Raw genomic sequence first — 18,953 nt, 5'->3', positions numbered from 1 at the left:
TTTGCCATGAGCCAGGCGCTCTGCTGGGTGCTAGAATTCGAGGGAAAACCAGACGGGGAGGCAGGAGAAGGAAGGAGGGTAACTGCAGGGCGTTCCCCAGCGGACTCCGTCAGGAACGGCAGGAGGGGCCCCTCACGCTGGGGCAGCCACGGGAGGCCTCGACGGGGCAAGACCTAAACTGAGATGGGCTGCTCCTGCGAGGGCACCGGTCACTTGAAAGGCCGCGAGAGGAGATCCCCAGGCAGTGGCGGCCGCAGCTCACCAGGCCCGTGTGGAGGAGCGCGTTCTAAGAGCTGTTGGAAGCCCGTGCGGTGGGAGCACACAGTGGGCCGGGAGGGAACGCTGCGGGGACAGAGGCAGAGCCAGGGGTGAGCCTCCGGGTCTGGGGACAGAATTCAGATTTTATTCTCAAGTCCGCTGAAGGGGTTGGTGCGAAGTTTTGAAAGCTGAGCCCAAATCCTTTCCACTTGAGTATTAGTTATGTCCAGGGGACGCTGGGTAACTTAGAGAGAAAGCGTAGAACTTTTTTTATTAATTGAGGGGAAATTCACATAACACAAAATTAACACAATTCCATGACTTTCATAGTGCTGTGGAACATTACCTCATCTAGTTCTAAACCTTTTCATCACCCCAGAAGGAAACCTGGTCCCCACTGAGCAGTGAGCGTAGGACTTTTGTAACAAAGCAGCATAATGGACCAGCTCTCTAATGGTGTTTACTACATCACTTCACATTGTTCCCGGACCTTCTGCACAAAAGGCTGGGCGGGTGCCTGCGGCTCAGAGAAGAGTCTGAGGCCCAACCCCGCACCTTTAGGGAGCCTGCTTAAGCAGTACAATTTCACAGTCTGGTCACAGTTAAATACAACATGCTGTCCTGGGCTGGATCCTGAAAGAGAAAGCGAGACTAATGAGAAAATACGCTTAGTCCCTAATAAGGAACCAGTGTTGGTTTCTTAGCTGTGGCTGAATGTACCGGGCCGTGACGGGTGTCACCGTGGGTGAACCTGGGCGAGGGGGGACATTAGAACTGTGCTTACTGTCTTTGCAGCTTTTCTAGTCCACGATTAAGTTTACCTTAAAAAGAATATCATCGGGGCTCCTGGGTGGCTCAGTGGGTTAAGCCTCTGCCCTCGGTCAGGTCATGATCTCAGGGTCCTGGGATCAAGCCCCACATCAGTCTCTCTGCTCAGCAGGGAGCCTGCTTCCTCCTCTCTCTCTGCCTGCCTCTCTGCCTGCTTGTGATCTCTCTCTCTCTGTGTGTCAAATAAATGAATAAAATCTTAAAAAAAAAAAAAAAAAAGAAAAGAAAATCATCATCTTGACTCTTCTAACACTCTTCTACCCAGCTGAGCTAAAGGGAAGGTGTGTGGGGTCATAGGTAGGCTTTTGGGACAGGCGGCTACATTTGAATCTTGGCCTTCTTATCGAGGCGACCAGACCTGAGGCATTTACTTGCTCGGTATGCCAAACATCTCGGCCTTCAATGCTAATAACTTTGTCCATGCTGGCTGCTTTTGTTGTGTTTTTCCCCAGCAGTGGGTGGAAAAGCGTTCTAAAGAGAAAGAACCTGGTCATTATCTGCATCGTGTTTCGCTTTAATAAGAGAACACTAAAGCAGTTTTGGGTTTTTTGCCTGCTTTATCTCCGTGTCCTCTGTGGCCTTGCAATGAGTTACCCCCTTTGGGCCACAGCTTCAGGGAGCCGTGAGCATTACAGACCCTAACTGCTCTTTTCACCGTGGTCCGATTTCCATTCACGTACGAGGGGCTTGCACATGCTCGCCTTTGCATAGATACATTTTTTTTAATGTTCCTTGTAGTATTAAGTATTTTTGAATGCCAGCAGAAAGTTTATTAGGAAGTTGTAAAATGTGTGAAACACAGATTTGGTGAGGCATGGATGTGGAGAGACAGGCTGTATTTTTATTCTACCTCCCCTAAAAATAACCTGCCAAGTGCTCTTTGTGTTTGTTGAAAACTACAAACGCACACCGAAGCAGCGTTTAAAATCTGACGTTAGTCTAGTCGGAGCGACGTGGGCGCCGGCCGTGCCTCCCTCGCAGTCTGTGTGGCGCATCGGACGATCGGTCTGTGGGGATTTTACCTCACCTGGGGCATGGCGTGTTGTCTGTGTGGGCAGAGCCCTTTCTGGAAGCCCTTCGTCACCCCTGCCTTGACTATTTTAACTAAATGGGCTTGACCTGTACTCAACAAACCACAATTTGGGGACGGAAGACAGTGTCCTCTGTTTACAACTGCCTGCCCGTACTGAAGTCCTTGTCCTGTCCCAGGGGCAGGTGAGAGTCGGTGGGTTCGTGAGTCCTCCGTCTTCCCTACTAAAACATTGTCTTTTCGCTGTCCAAGTCAGGAACGTATCGGGAAATAGCGTGGTACAGAGTTAAGCTTCAACCTTAACGCTTTCAGCTAATCATCATCACATGGAAGAGGTTTGGGATTTTGTTTAAAGAAAAAGTCACACGCGTGCGGGAGACACTGGTGGGGAGGACGGAGGACACTAGGGTGGCCTCCCGAAGAGGCAGGGCAGTCCGTGCTTGTTTTTCTTTTCGTCTCGGGCCGCGTTGGTGGACAGAGGACAGACCGTGCCATGAAAACAAAGCTGGTGCGATGCACCGGACGGTGACTAGCATCGCCGGCCCAAAAATGCCGAAAGAAAAAGATTCGTTGGCAGCATTTCTAAACTCTGCTTTTCAGCCTCAGCTTTTTCTCAGACCCTATTTGCTTCTTGTCACCCACTTAAACTGCGGGTGTCCCGGTCGGTGTTACTGGTAGCATTTCCCACAGAAACACGGAGAGCTCTGTGGTAAGCTTCCCCCCGCCCGCCGTCGGTCTGCTCACACCCGTGCACGGACACCGGGCAGGGGAGCCCTCGTTGTCTGCATTGTCTGAAATAGGGAAGTGACATGGTCACTCAGACCACACTGACACGGTCAAGGAGGATCCTTGATCGTCGGTGAGAAGGGATCTCTCCGGCAGAACAGAGTTCCCGAATGTGCTCGCCAGAGTCAGGAGGTGGCGATCAGTGCCAGAGTCAGGAGCTGGGCCACAGGCACGGGCCCTCCCCGCACGGTTGGAGGAGCGCACTCCCGGCATCGCTCTGGTATAGAACCCCAGGACCTCCTTTCTTTGGCGGTCATTGTGTGGTCGCAGTTTCTACAGACTGCGGGTTTCCCTGCCCACGAGCAGCAGCGGTGGCCGCCGCAGAGAGATGCCTGCTGGGAACGTGGGACCCCCCCCAGGTCTTTCCCCTCAATGTGACAAAGCAAGGGGGTGGGAGGAGGGCTGCCTCACAGAGCCCACCTGCGCTTCCGCTGCCTTCTCATCCCTGGAAGACAATGTCGGGAGCTAAGAGAATGAAAGCACACCTGTCACATTGTCCTCGGCCGTGCGCGCGGGACTCCCTGGGTCCGAGACAAGCTCACGAGGTCCTGTCGCAGATCCCACCACGTGAAACGAAATGTGGCCTGCCTTTTGTCTGCAGCCGGGACTGTCAGCAAGCCCTCTCCCTCTTCCTCATTAGACCCCTTTCCCCGGGCGCAGGGGAGCGGCGGAGGGCCGGGGACAGCTTGCTGTGGGGCCGCGGCTGCCGACAGGCTCCGTCATTTACTGCGGAGCCCCGGAGGCTCTGTGCACTTCGTCCTAGGGCGAAGAGGCTTTTTATAGCCCGCGCGTCCAGCAGAGCAGACTCCGAGAGTGGGGCTTAGAAAGAGGGGCTGTCTGAAAGGGCAGAAGCACAAAGAGGCAAGAAGGGTTTCAGGCGTGCTCATATTTTTCTGACATTTAAACTCTGCGGGGGCAGTCACCGTTTTGATCTTTAACCTCTTCCTTCCCCCAACACTGTGCATTTTCATCCAGGAACTTAGGGAGAGGGAGAGCAAGTCTGCAGCTCCTTACTGCCTTAAGTCTGGCGGGGAGGCTGAGGAAAGAGGGGGTCCGCGTGCGCAGTCGCAGACGGGCCGGCGGAGACGGGAGAGGCAGTCCGGGGGGGACCAGCGCGTCCCCCGCACAAGCGTCCTCACCCGTGCACGTCCGGCTCGGAGCCTACAGTCGTCGTTCCAGAGGCTTCGGGGCAGGGAGAGCAGCCCTCTCGCGGCTGGGCCCTCAGAACTTCGCTGTGGACGGGTGGGTCGTCCGGTGGCAAGAGCACTCCGTCTGCTTCCTCGTGCCTTCCCTCATGGGTTCATTCTCAGAGACAAAGACCGACCTCGGCCTCGCACAGACTTTGTCGGGGGTGGGGGGGCTGACCGAGTGGCCACCTGGGCCTTTTCCATGCAAGAGACGGAGTCATCCGCAGGAGAGTCATTGCTCTGAAGCCAGGGATCCATCGATTACTCCCCACAGGTTGAGTGTCCGCCCGGGTAGTACATGATAGACCCACTTGTCACTAGTGCCAGGCCGCAGGAAAGGGAGCTGTCCCAACCAAGGATGGCTCCCGGAGGATGGGACCAGCTCTCCGGGAGGAGGCCATGTGGCGGGTGTCACGGGAGCATGCGTGCCTGCCACAGCATTGCATGTCGCTGACGAGACGCAGCAGTGACTTCCAGTCTCCGTCTCTGACATCCGAGCTGCGTCCCGCGGGCCCGTGTACGCGCCCTCCACAAGCGCCCTGAATTGCCAGGCAGACCTGGCAGCGCCGACGGCTGTGACCAGAGCTCCAAGGCCCGGCACCACATCTCTGTCCTTGCCCTCGCTCAGCAATCCCCCTTCCAGGAGGCCGTCGGCAGGGCCCCCACGCCTACAAGGATTCTGCAGCCTCCAAAAAAAGGGTCTCTTTCAAGTTGTAGAAGGGGCGTCTACTTCTTCCCGATCCCGTCACTCTGACAAGTGTTCTTTTCTCTTAAATGCTGATTAACTTTTCTCAAGGAGGAGAATGTAATGTTTTTAGACCAGATATGGTGGCAGTCAGTGCCGCGTTTCCATGATTCCCATGGCCGCCTCACTCGTGTGTCTTGGTGCTCCCAGACAGAGGAAACCGAGGGCACCCCTCAGCAGCGTGAGGGTCGGTGGGCCGACAGCAGGCGGGGGTGATGCGGGAGGGGGCCTGTGGGAGCCCAGTGTCATCGAGCTGTTGACGCATTTCAAGGGGGGAGAGGAGGCAGACGATCCCAGGGACATCCCCAGTGGCGGCCTTTCCTAAGCTGGCAGCTGGGCTGTACTGACCAGGTTGGGAGAGGGAGAACGCTTGCTGGGGACTGTCAGCTCCAGGGGCTGCGGGTGCCGAGGACGGCTGGCAGGGATCACCGCACTCCCCCTACAGCTGGATGCCTTCTATCACCACCGTCTCTCTTCAAGGGCAAATTTGAATATTCACACACTTCCAAGCCCAGAATAGATTGGATCGCTGATTTTCCCCTTGACAACACCCCACTACCTTCCTTGGCAAGGCTCCCTCCACCACCGCTGATCGTGGTAATGACCGAGACCGCCTTGCTCAGGTCCACACACGTACCCAGTTCCACGGTTCAGGTGGAACAGGAAAGCCCAGGCCCACCTGCTGGATCATGGCTCTCTGCCGTAGGAGTCGGTCTCTCTGGAGCTCATGTCTTCCTGAAGGCTTGCACGAACGAGCCTCCGGATACCCCAGGTCAGAATCCAGCAACAGCCTCAGGGAAGCCTGGCCACTCAACCTTGCTCAGTCCCTGTTCCCACTGCCCAGCAGCCCTGACAGCCTGTTTGCCCCGTCCAGGAGCTCCTGGGCAGAAGGCCGCGGGCGGGGCTCCCTCCGTGCTCTGCACACTGGGTCCTTTCCCCCGCGGTTGCCTTGGCTTTGGTAGGGAAGTCGGTGGGATTGTCTGGATTTTCTTGGGAGCCCAGATGTCTCTGGATGAGTTTCTCTAACTGCGAGGCTGTTCCTGCAGAAAATAACATCACACCAAGTGGGTACAGAACAGTTCAGGTATCTTTGGGGCTTGGACTTTGCTGGCAGCCAGCAACAGAATCTGGCATTTTACCATCTGGAAAGCGTTGAACTTTTTTTCATTCCTCTAAATGAAGAGCTTTAATTCCTTAATCCTGGGAAATGTTAAGGACCTTGTGTGTGCAGCTCCTCTCAGCCCCGCACAAGGGCTTCGGCAGAATGAGGCTGGTCGGGACTCTGGAGAATTCCCTCATGGCCACCCTGGGCTTTCCTGTTACCCCAGGCCCTCCTCCCCACCGCACCCCATGACCTCAGCTTTTCCCACTCCCAAACCCCCTTCCGATCTGCTCCCCCAACACCGCTGGCCAAAAATGAAAGCATAGAACCCGCCTTATCGCTCGCTTACTCGTGCCGCCCAGTGCATGGTGGCAGCGTGGAGCCACGTTTTTGAGCACTGTCCTCCCCGTGGACGCCCTGAGCCAGGCCCACGGAGGCCGCACAAGCCCAGCACGGCTCATCCTCACAGAGAGCACAGCCCAGGTGAGGCGGGGCTCCTGGTACCAGTCAGGCCAGTGCAGGGCTGGGCCGCCCACGGGTGCTGGGGCACAGGCACAGGGACAGAAGGAGTTCAGGGGAGGAGCACCCCCAAGCTTGAGCACAGAGCAGTAGGGAAAGCAGGTTTGGGAAGAGGAGTCCTTGGGGCGGCCGGCGGGGTGGGAGCGTGTCACGGGCTTGGGGGAGACAAAGCTGGGACCTGGTCATCCAGGCCCTCACACGCCTTTCCATGGTGTTTCCACGTTCCCTGCAGATGCGGGGGCTGTTGTTGCTCGGCCTCCCGTCTGCCACTGGTCTGCCCTCAGCTCGGGGGATCTCCTTCAGGGTGTCCGTGCGTCTTGGCTGCAGCTGTAAAGAGATTAGAGTGAAACCCTCAAGCCAAACAAAAGACACCTTTACGGAGGCCCTGGCACGTGCCCCAGGCTGTGTTCGGTACTTTACAGACAAGGTCTCACCCTTCTCACACAGAGCTTGATCTTGAAACTGTGGCCACTTTTCCAGCAAAATGAAGCAGCAGGGCCCCTGTCCACCTGTTCCCACCCGGACAGCCCGGCCTCTGCTCTCACCCCTGCCGCGCCGCCAGGCTCTGGGGGACAGTTAGAAGCCCTGCAAAGCCCGTGCCGATGGCCCCTTCATCGGGCAGAGAGGGAAGTATTGATCTTGTCTAAGTAATCCCTAGTCCCTCCGGACTGCGATGGTTCCTCCTCGGGCCTCCAGGCCTGGCGAACCCGCGGCATACAAATCAGGGCGCAGATTGGAGACTAGGGCCGCATGATAAAAACGAAATTGCCTGCCTCTGCTCTACTGCACTTTTAGCTCACTTCTAGAAGCATTTCCCTCCTCCCTTCCCCATCACCCCAACCTCCTGCCCCCCAGCACTGTCAGGGCTGACTTCATAGCATTCCCATTTTGAAGTCATGATGGCTTCTCTTTTCACGGAGTGGGTACTTCGGGGACTGGTTTTACTTATTCTTCATAAAGCCAGTGCTCCTCCTTGGAGCCGTGTTGCTGGCAGGGATCACAGTCTCTTGAAACGTTTAACACACGAGGTTCACATCTTGGACTGCTGGACGCACACAGAAAGTTCTCATTCCATGATGTTCCAGTGGCCTTCTCCTTAAGCGGGGGGGGGGTCTGTCGTTGGCGGAACCCTGAGTAGAGACCCGAAACTCTTGGGCTGATCTCCTTGTGGAGCATTCGAGCATATCCAGTGAGTGAAAGTTTCGTTTTTATTCTTTGATTTGCGGCGTGGGTACAACCAAGTGGCCTGTGTTTGGTTGGTGCCCCCTTGAAGCCCATCCGGGAGGCTTCTAGCACCAAGAGCTGCTCCGCGCCGACGGTCTCCCTGGTTCTGAGCTGGGTTCTCCGAGCTCTTGGTAACTAGAAGCTGAGGTGGTAGGTCACACACATCAGGCAGTGGGTGGGTTCCTGGAGTGGGGCAGACAGGCTCATCCTTTTTTAGAACAAAGGGCTTTAATGTCCCCGCTGGTTGGCCTGAGGGTGGAATTCTGCACGGATGTGCCCTCAGGCCGTGCAGCCAGGCCCTGCAGCGGAGTCCACTGAAAACCTAGACCCGGGTCTGCCAGTGATCCAGCCTCCTGCTCCTGTACCAGGGCCAGCGGGAGAGTGATGCGGCCAAGGTCACCCAGATAATTAGCGATGAATCCAGGACTGAACCCTGTCTCCTGACAGCTGCACATCACCTTTCCCAGCACGCTGCCTTTGGTTATGTTAATGTAGGCCACAGAGAATGTTTTCTTCTGAGGAAGTAGAAGCAGGTATTGGCTGGAGGAAAGCCGGAATCTGGGCTTCAACCAGGCTTCTCTTTTAAATAAGCAACTCCTAAACACTTGGGCACTTAACTTTCCCTATTCATCTTGTGGGACACACTTTTAATAGAAGCCTCAGCGTTGCTGGCTTAGTGGGGGTGGCCTTGGGCCCCATGGGCCGTGTGCTGGCAAACAGTTGGCTCTGTGCTATTGGCCCATCGCAATAGGAAGCGCGGTGTCACTGCCAGAGCCCAGAGCCGGCTCAGCGCCACTGGCCGCAGCCCTCGCCCTGCTGGCAGGGAAGCAGGCAGTGGCCCGCAGCGGCCCGTTCATCTGTGGTCCCTAGTCGTGCTGCCGTCACAGTCACCTTGGGGAGCTTTGTAACCACACACATCCTGGCCCCCAGCCTGGCTGGACTCCCTTTTAGAAGCCGAGGGATGGTGCCCCCCTGCACAGCCTCACCTCTGTGCTCCTCGCCTCGGCTGCTCTGCGAGCCCTCCGCCCCGGCCTGGAGGGCCGCACACAGGCAGGGTGATGCCTACACCCTTGGGGAGCCCAGGAACCCCTGAGAACAGGCCCCGGGCCACCAAATAATGCAGTGCAGCCGCTCCCTGACTCACAGAGGCTCAACTTGGGATCTTTCGCCCTTACAGGGTGCGAAAGCAACACACATTCCGTAGAAACAGTACTTCGAAGTTTGAGTCTGGGTCTTAAGCTAGCGACGAGCGAGAGCTATGGTCCTGTCTCCTGATGCTGCCGGCAGCCGCTGCCCTGGGTCAGCCCCGCCTTCATGAGGGCCACCGGCCCCCCCACTGCGCGCAGACGGCCGCTCTGTGCGGTGCTCTCAGCAGAGTCTTCGGTACGTCACATAAGACACCCTGCGCTTCATTATAAAGTCGGCTTTGTGTAAGACGAGTGCCCAGCTGTAGGCGAGCGCGCGCGCTCGGAGCACGTGTGAGCGAGGCCGGGTGACTGGCTGCGTCTCCAGCTTAACACCAGCACGAGTCGAGAAAAATCTGCAGCACGGACGGTCTTTTTAGAAGAGGAAACTGCTGAGGAGTGAGAGCATGTTGAGAGTTTTGCCCCCTCCGTGTGTCGCCGACTCTGTTTGCCACCTCTCCGTCCTTTGTTCTTCTCCAGCAGGTTAAGCACAGTCTTTGCGGTTGCCATGACCTTCAGCAGAAAGTAGCCCTGCCGGCCCCAGCCCTGTGCTCTCGGCCCCGCAGCTGGCCAGAGGCCACCAGTGGGAAGACGAATTTGGACTCGATGAGCCAAATGTAAAAGAGGACCCCCTCTGGGTAGCAGCCCCCCCCCCCCCCGTTCTGTCACACCTTCATTAACGTGTGTGCAGCTCTCAGAAGTTCGCCCTGCCCTCCCTCATTCTGCGTGGCAGGGAGACTCCACCCAGAGACCTTCTGGGGGGCCCAGTGGGATGGGCGCCGGGGCTGTGACGGGGCGAGAGGCAGAGGGAGAGCCACATGAGCGGCAAGAGCTGGGCCCCGAGTCCTGCCTCCTCCAAGACCTGAGGGCCCTTCCCTTGTAGGGAGGGGGTCGCCTGGGTGTGCCGCTGCCTCTCCACACCCCTGCGGCTTCTGTCGGGGCGCAGGCGCCTGCTGTGCGGCTCTGGAGCTGCTTGAGCGGCCGCCCCACACCTCCCGGGACTGCTTCCTCTCTCGGGAACAGGCGGGCTCATCACAGCACCCTCCCGCCTGGGCCGTGAGGATGGGGTCCGAGAATGCCCGGAAGACCCACGGCAGGGCGGGTGCTGCTGTTCTAGTGCTGAACCCTTGTCTGAGGTCCTGCGGCTAAAATGTAGCAGACCACACTCAGATCCGCTCAGACCCGCGCCGACTCCTGCCACGCTGTGTGGTGTAGACCACCTCGAGCGGAGCTACAGGCAGCTCCGCGTAGCCTTGGGCTGACATGACTCGTGATGTCCCGCGCACCTTCTCACGCTTGGGCTGGAGACGGCAGAAGCTCCTCGCACACAATATGGTGCAGGAGCTTCAGGAGCCTGTTGTGACTGGCATCTCCTTCGCCAGCGTGTTGACTGACAGCTGTTTCAAGGGCTCTTGAAAGATTCGTTTCTCCCTGGGAGCTTAGTTCCCCGCCAGTCTGGGTGCCTGAAGACCTTCCCTGCCAGTCTGCGCTGGGGAGAGAATTTCGGGAAGCCCTGGTTGGCAGAGGAGGAAGAAGAAGCTGATGGGGGGACTGATAAAGCCCCTCAGATCCATGATGGCCGCTGGGGTGTCCCCTCCTCAGGAACCCACCAGTGGTGAGCCGGCGGGGGGAGGGCGCCCCACACCGAGCCCCAGGTCTGCAGTGGTCCTTGCCCGGAGGTGGAAAGAGACCGCTCTCGGCGGCAAAGCCCCTGTATGGCTGTCTGCTCACTGCTTTTTGGTTTTATTATTTTTAAATAAGTTCTGCCCCCAAAGGAGGGGCTCAAACTCACAGTCCGGGGATCAAGAGTTGAACCCTCTACCGACTGAGCCCACAGGGCACCCCGCCCACTGCTTTCTGAGTGGCCCGATCCCTCTGTGCCTAAACTTCTCCTGCCCTCGCTGCTGACCTGGCATCAGGTCCCCTCTGCTTTTCTCTACGGGGTCCCCTGTCTTGCTGGTCTGTTGTTACTTTGCTCCACCTTCCCTTGCCACCGCTCAGCTTGAGGTCTGCTTTGATCTGTTCTCAGGGCTTTCCTAACCGCACTCACTGGAGGGATGAATGGCCTCCCCTCCGGGAAGCATTAGTGCCCTTCCTCTGCCTCCCCCACCGGGCAGGGTGGCTTTGATCTCCCGGTGGAATCCTGGGAGCTGTACCTTACTTGGGGGCCATTGTGGTGGGGCCCAAGCCTCGGCTGGACTGGCACAGAGTAGATTTAAATTAAATTGGTTAATAGCAAAATGTTTTTGTTGCCTCCCAGCCTGGTTTTTTTTTTTTTCTTCAAAATCTTGGATGCTGAGCAAAATACAAAACAAAACAACAAAAAAATTTTCATTATTGAAAAGTTTAAAACAAGAAAGCAGTGAAGGTAGAATGCTTGACAGAAAGGAAGGCCATCGCGGGTGACTTTCCCCGCACTCTGCAGCCATGGGCGAGTCTGGTGCCCCCAAGTCTGGCCGCAGGAACCCCAAAACCAGTAGTGAAGGAGCTTGTGAGGAAGAGAGAGAAAATACAACAAATCTGTCAGTTCTTTCTCATTCTAGTAAGATGTCTGTCATATGTGATGGGAAAGTGGGGACATTAAATGATCGTATCAGCACAAGAAAAACTGCCACCGTTTAGCAATATAAAGGAGTAGTTTGTACTGGACCTTGTGAAGAAGTGGCTAAATTGGGCCGGATTGCCAGCCTACTAATAGAGAAACTAATGAGGCACCCTCTCCAGGAGCCAGAGGCCGAAGAGCACTAAGCTGGATCTGGAGCAGGACCCGGAGGATTTTCTGGTCCGTTCGGTCGGTTGTTCTGCTCTCAAGTGCCCAGCTGTCTAGCAGCCACGTTTGCACATCTCCTGACCTGGGCTTCTCATTGGGCCTCTGGTGCACTGAGGACTGCACTGGGCTGGGACGCGAGGCAGATAATGCCCTGGCCCCTGGGGCTGTGCCTTTTCCAGAACCTGCATTGCAGGCCAGGGGTCCCTATTGGGAGGGGTGGTCCAGGCTTGGGGCCCCCACTGCCCCTCCCCAGCTGTGTGAGCAGCCGCCTGCCCAACCTCTGGAAGTCTCCGTCTCCTCCTCTTTAAAATGAAGAGCAGAGTACACCCACCTCAGTTAACTTTCAGTGTGCTGCCGAATTTTATATGTTGGTCATATACAATGTTTCCTATTAAAAATTCTACAAAGAAGAGCAAAGAAAACATGCAGCCAAACAAAGCAGGCCAACCTGGGCCGTGGCCTCTAGACAGCCAGTGTGACTGGGGAATTTGGCCCCAGGACAGTTGCTCAGTCTGCTGAAGTGGACAGATCTAGCCCCGTCCCAGGGGACTCCTGGGACTAGTGATGAGCTCTCCGCATCTGGGGAAAGGAGCGTCCCCGTAACTAGGGGACAGCATGCCATGGGCGAGCAGCGCCTGGCTTCCCGGCTATGACAGCACTGACACGGGGGGCAGGGCTTGTTAGAAGCATTGTAAAGTAAACAGCAGGGCTGGAGAAAGAATTCTCCAGAAACTCTCTTTCGTAAATGTTCCACAAAATGGCATGTGCATGGGTGGTTTTATTTAGCAGTGGGTCTGGGTGGACAGGAAGCAGCCTCCAAGCTCAGGGGCCGTGGGGCCCAGTTTGCTTTGCTGTGTTTTTATGGCCATAATTTCACCCCACCGATCACCACCCACCATCTTGCCAAGTTATCATTACTACTGTTTAAAAAAAAAAAAGCATTGCTCATTTTAGAAAGCTGTCTGTCAGAAATGCTTAAAATAAAAACAGTCTGCACTTGGAAGGATAAGTACCACTTATCTGAAAGTCACTTGGGTAACAATTTCTCAGCAGTGTTGGATATGTGACCTGTAGCTTATGTTTCCAAGAAAGTCAGCACAGGTCTTCCTGGTAGGTGGCCTTTGGCGAGTGGGCGTTTTTAGTTTACTTCTTGATCCAACAAATATGTATTTATTGAGCAGCTGCTGGGTGCTGGGCGGTGTTCTAGGGCTTGGGGACGTAGCATGGACAAGATGGGCCTGATCCTGTCCCCGCAGAGCTAATCGTCTTGTGGCTTCACCAGCCACCAGGCAGGCCACGAAGTCCAGCAGGGAAAGAGTGCTTGTCCGGAGACGAGAGGATCAGAAGGGAGAGGAGACCGGCAGGGCTGCGGCCTGGCTGGGCGGGAGGTGCTTTCCACGCACGGCCATTTATTTAAGGGAAGTGAGGCTCAGGTTCCGTAAGCTAGGGAGCCTGTGTCCTCTGTCTGGAGCGTGGCCTCTCTGACCTTGAGCGTGGACACAGCTAGACTGACTACTAGATTGTTTGCAAACTCACCACGTGGAGCCTGGAGCAGCCTTTCTGGGTTCCTTCCACCTGATGGCTTTGTCCCCTGCCGCTTAGGTCCATTGACACATCACGTGGTGTCCGAGGACATGTAGAAACTGGGGAAGTCTACACCAGGTAGACCCACGCTACTCCTGCTCAGAGTTGAATATTTTACATGGGGTTTTATTGTTTGTGTGTTTCATTTTGTTTTTTAACCATAACATTTACAATGACCAGAATCCTACTGAAGGCAGTCAGCTAAACCAGGACTTTGAACAACTGTCAGACCAGGTATTAATTATTAATTTGCTGCTTGGTGGCAGGCATTAGAGATTTCAGAACTACAAGGGATCTTAGATTACTCCTTTGTTTTTCAGAAGGGACACTGAGCCCCAGAGAGATGAAGTAGTTGGGGGCTTCAGCCCACGGTGCCTTGTCTGGTCACCGGTTGCCTCTAGAAGGCCTAAAGCAGTCTTGCCCTCAACCCTGCTGATAAAGCCTCTACTTGGAGTTTGGAGATAGTGGGTATGGCCCACCAGGATGCTGAAAACGGGCCACAACTTTGGGAGAGAAAACCACATTTTGAGTGGCAAGGCACCTCGGAAGGGTAGTAGGAACTGTGAGACCCAAGGGAAAGATCGTGAGAAATTGCCAGATTCTGGGTGATGGAATCATAAAATCTCTCCAACAACAAACTGTGAGACAGAATGAGAATTACAGGAAGCAGAAAGACCAGTTCCCCGCCGGGGACGTCGTTCCAACGTGAAGATGAAGTCGAATGTGGACAGGTGGAAAAGCTTCTTTGCATCCGTGCAGTCTCATCCTGCAGTGACTTAGCTAAAAATCTCTGGGTCCTGCTGGCCTTTCCCCCCTCCGCTGGCTGTGGGCCATGGCCCTCCTCTCAGGTGCACACCCCCCGCCCCCCGCTGCAGCTTCCAGTTGTTGCTGGAACTCACTCCTCTACCTCCAGGCCTGAATGCTTGGTGTCCTCCGCCTACGACACTCCTGCTCCCCAGCTTTGTTCACTGATTTTTGTACTTGAGATTTTGTTTTAGATGCTCTTTCCTTCAGATCGCTTTATCACAGAAAGGGAACGCGTTGGTTTTCTTTTCTCCGTGCTGCTTTGGAGTGGCCTCTAACCCCTGTCATTGTCCCTGGTTCCAGGTGACAGACCACGCCACCACTGCCCTGCTGCACTACCAGCTGCCCCAGATGCCGGACGTCGTGGTCAGGTCCTTCATGGTGAGTGGCCGCAGGAGGCACGTCTCCTTCGAAAACCTTGGCTCCCCCCAAGTAAGAGCGGGCAGCTCAGAAAATGGCTGTTCTGCCTCTGGGCCGCGGGGCCTTGCTGTGGGAGACGGGCCAGCCTGGAGAACTGAGGCTTTCTTTACACTGGGAAGGAATTTATGAGAATCCGTTTCCCACTTAATTAACTGGTGTACTCTGTCAGGCTGAACAAATGGTGGTTTCAGAAGTGATCTCCCAACACAGTTACCCACATTGATTTAGTCAGTAGATATTTATTGAGCGCCTCATCTATGCCAGACCCTATGCTTGGCGCTGAGCAGGTGCCAATGACTAAGGCAACTCTTGCAGTGCCCCCCAAGACATGTACATTCTCAGGTTGGAGCTCAGGATGGGGAGTGACCCCAAAACAGCCAGACAGCCATTGTACTGGTGTGTTGGAATCGGCTCCGTCCAGCTCTTGTGAAATGTCGAGAATTTTGCAACCTGGTTATTCGATTACTAGTAGCTTGAAATTGAACCAGAACATTGGCACTGCCTACATCAGCGAGCGCTGCAGGTCAGAGCCCGCCGCCGCCCCAGGGGCTGGCTCATCTGCACGCCTCTGCCCAGGTCTGCCATGTGACCCCCCGGCCGGCCCGCGCTAGGTCCTTCCAGCCAGAATAGCAGCTGTGCGTGTCCGCATCATGCGGACATGGCTTCGTGCTCTCCCCTTGGTGGGCTCCTTCTCTGGCTGCGGCTGAAGCTCCCTTCTCAGTGCATGCTGGGAAGGTGCCAGTTAGAGACCTACTGGAAGACCTACCTGTTAGCAAGTCCAAATCAGCGTTGACAGCCAGGTGGAGTAGCGCTCAGCCGCGTCATCACGTCAGTTTGCCTCAGCAAGTGAGCTTCTTAGAGAACCCGCAGTTCATTTCTTGGAAGACACAACCCCGACTTATTGATCGGCCTCACGGCGCTGCGGGGTGAGCGAGCGGCCCCGGGCGCTCGGCCGAGCCAAGGGGGAGGATGGTGCTCTGACCGCCTCCGCGAGCTCTTCCCTTCTGGACGGATAGAGGGTCTTGCTTTTTAACCTAACATGTTGTTATGCCCAGTTTCCCTTTGGTAACTGACTCTGGGATTTGGGGAGGATCTGGCTTTGGTCGCCACTGGAGGATAAACAGTGCAGCTGAACGGTCATCCGCCACCGTGCACTTAGAGCCAGAACCTCGGCCGCCTGGCCGTTGGAAGGCAGACAGCAGCGATGGGCCACAGTCGGCCACCGCCAAGGCAGCTGTGGTGGAGACAGAGGATTTGTATCAATAAACTCGACCTCCCTCTTGAAAGAGCAATTTTCTCTTATCGACATAATTCAGGAGGACATTAAAGGATGAGATTCATGTGCCCCTATCACAGTGAGAACTTGCTTAACTTGCTTGCCTGTTGTGGTGGGGTTTGGGTTGGGTTGGTTTGGTTTTGTTTTTCTTTTTTTTTTTGTAGCAAATCTCCTTGAGTCTGAGAATTGAGTTACGGGAGTCTCATCCTTATGTATGATGCCCGGGAGAACCCTGCACTCTGAACCACTCAAGTGTATATTCGCCTCTTATTATGTTATTTGGTGGCACCAGGGTGTCCCCGCCCTCCCCCAGGTGCGTTGGGCCTCATTGTGACAGTGAGCGATGACCTCTGAAATCAGATTAGAAGAAGGCATGTTGACCTCAGGAGAGAGTTCGAACACTGTTATCGACGCAGAGTCTCCCTCCACAGCGTCCGTGCCTGCTCCTCGGCCAGGAGCGGGGCGAGGACCAGTGCGCATCTTCAGGGGACACGGGACACAGGACTGAAACATGGTTGCGTGCGGCCCCGAGCCCCAGGCTTTGCGCCAGTGCACAGCCGCTCCTCCAGGGAGCACTTCCTGCCCCTGGGAGCAGGAATTCCTATTTTAAAAATACCCTCAGCTGCGGGGATGGGGGGCACTGGGACAGCACCAGAACTGAGAATCAGTAGCCTTGTGACCTTGTGGACTCTGCGTGCAGCGCTCTCTGAAATAACGGGCCGTCTTTTGGGTCACAGCCAATTTGAGTTCTCTGGCCTCGAGGTCACGGGGCTTGACAGGAAGGATGACACTGGAAGCACCCAGGTCCCATTTCTTCTATTTCTCTCCCCACTTCTCTTTTTAGACCTGGTTAAGAAGTTACATAAAGCTGTTCCAGGCCCCGTGCCAGCGCTGCGGGAAGTTTCTACAAGATGGCCTTCCCCCGACGTGGAGGGATTTCCGAACCCTCGAAGCCTTCCACGACACCTGCCGACAGTGACCCAGCCCCAGGCCCAGCCCGGTGGGCCTGTCAGCCCCGCCCAGCACCTTCCCAGATGAGCCCTCCGTCGGAGGATGGCTCAGACCTGTCCTCACGGCCCCAGACCCAGGTCCCGCGCTCTGCCCCGACCGTCAAGCTGCCCGTCCTACGTTAAGGCTGAGCTGCTTCCCTGGCAGATTCCATCTCGTGTGTTTGGGACTAATTATACACTGTCACTGGTTTATGGAAGGCAGAGAGGACCTTTTTAGAACTCAGAATAAGACAGTTATGCAGCCTGTTCTTTCTCGCATGTTAGCAGCGCTGGCAAATTGATTCTCCTGGGTCTGTGTTCTAAGTCATTTTCATGAGCCGTTATCGTTTAAATGAGCCCGTGTTCATGCATATTGTCACGCTGGGTGTTTGGTTTGGTTTGGTAACTTATTTTTTTTTTTTTAATAAGCACTAAACCTTTTGTATCCCGGACAAGGCTTTGTCTCCTATTTCTTAAAGCACCTTCTGCACTCAGTTGAGTGAACATGTGAGCGGATCTGGGCCTTTTGAAAAACAAACAAACAAACAAACACTTAGTAATGTCTGTGTTTAAAACATTGTTCTTTCCGAGGACACATTTCCTTGCTTCTTGCTTTTAGGAGAGAGGACGGTGTTGGCAAATACGCCATTTCAGAGATGTTTTTGCAGTTTGCAAAATGGATTGTTCTTTTTGAGGAAGAAAGCACATACATGTTTCTTTCTGCTAAAGCAATAACACACATACTTACCAAAGGGGAAGGAATCTGCCCATGTTACCAGCCAGAACACATGTAAGCAGGCATAAGAAGGACGCCTGGCTTGTTTGTCCCATGTTTTATCCTAAATATTACTGTGAACAGATGCCGGCCCAGTTCATGCAGAGCCTCGACCCCAATATGGAAAGCCGTAATCTATTTATATGAAGAGACATTGATCTGGTGAGGGTCTTGAAGGAAGGGGGAGTTTCCTAGAGCGTTCCCAACCCAACATCTCCTTGCTATGAAGATGCCAGCAAGGCACTGCCTTCTCGAGATGTCCAAAAGAATGGGTGGTTCGTCCCTGTGTGCCAGGACCTCTCGCGCTCTCCCCACCTGCCTTCTCCAGGCTCAAAGGAGCTAAGGACAAAGGGGATTTAGTGAGGAGGAAAGGGCAGGACCCTGCCTCTCAGGGTGTGGTCCAGCAGCAGCACCCTGGGGCTGAGTGAAAACACGGAGCCTCAGGCCCCTCCCCAGACCAATGGAAGAAGATGCTGTGGGGTGAGGTCCAGCAGTCTGATGGTCAACAAGCCCCTGGGGGACTCTGCTGGGGGCCGCAGTCCGAGAACCCCATCCAGGAGATGGGCATGCTTCCAGTGCCCAGTCTGGGAAGGTGAGAAGCAGCAAGAGCGCTTCCCGTCCAGCCAGTGATGACAGACTGAATACCGTCCCAGCTGTTAGCGCTCGTGAGAGGCGCCACGACCTCATGAACCATTAAGAAAGGCAACATGCCGCCAGTTCAGCCACGACACAGGCCTTCATGAGAATCCCGTGTGACACAGGAGTCGCTCACGCCAGCCTTTCGTTGCTCTGAAACGTCTTTCATCTGTTCCAAGGGGGCTGGCAACTTCTCCTGCCCGGGGTCTCCTTGTTGAGCAGGGGACAGACTAGAGCACGGCTTCGCTGGCTTGCGGGTCTCTTCCCTTCTTATTCTCACAAGACACTTGTTTGTTGCTTTGTGAGAACATCCCGAATTGAGGCCGTGGGGTCTGTGACAACCTCTTGTCCTGTTGCTGCCCGTCCTTTCTAAGGCGTTGAAATGGCATGTAGACTGGCCCCCCACCCCCACGTGGGTCTCTGTGTGCGTTGTCATGTGCAGTGAGGACAGTATCACCAGCTGTGACCAGGTTGGAGCACGTGGAAATGACAGTACGTCATGACCGCCAGCTGGCTGACCTGTCAGAGGTGTTGAAATGGGGGGCGTGGGGCAGGGGGGAGGGAGCCACTGATGAAATCACGGTAACGAGAGCGCCTTCTGGAAGGCTGTGTGGATTTTTAACTGTTTAGGTCCTGACTGCACCAGACCTGAGCAGACCCCCTGGTCTAAGTCCTGCCACCCTCCGCGTTCAGGAGAGAACGAGCCAGCTTGACAGAGCCCCCGGCAAGCGGGAGTTGCTACTTAATGACATTGTTTTCTCTGTGTCACGTTTAGGGATACCTTCCATTTGTGACAAATGATGCTTGTTTCCCATGTACAGGAAGGTGTAAAGTTT

At 55.3% G+C, this 18,953-nt stretch overlaps 1 protein-coding gene across 1 annotated transcript in view; it reads left to right on the top strand.

Moving 5' to 3' along the window:
* The window catches only part of MED27 (mediator complex subunit 27), a 192,159-nt gene extending 175,001 nt beyond the window's left edge, over window positions 1-17,158 (top strand). The window contains exons 7-8 of the mRNA XM_004757071.3: window positions 14,325-14,402; window positions 16,562-17,158. Coding sequence (XP_004757128.1) covers window positions 14,325-14,402; window positions 16,562-16,696 — 213 coding nt within the window. The 3' untranslated portion in view covers window positions 16,697-17,158. The remainder of the gene's footprint in view (window positions 1-14,324; window positions 14,403-16,561) is intronic.
* Window positions 17,159-18,953: the final 1,795 nt, after the last annotated feature.

The sequence above is a fragment of the Mustela putorius genome, unplaced genomic scaffold (genome assembly GCF_011764305.1).
Source record: "Mustela putorius furo isolate JIRA1106 unplaced genomic scaffold, ASM1176430v1.1 tig00000596_pilon_pilon_pilon, whole genome shotgun sequence".
Lineage (NCBI taxonomy): Eukaryota > Metazoa > Chordata > Mammalia > Carnivora > Mustelidae > Mustela > Mustela putorius.
This window is presented reverse-complemented; position numbering and strand designations above follow the sequence as displayed.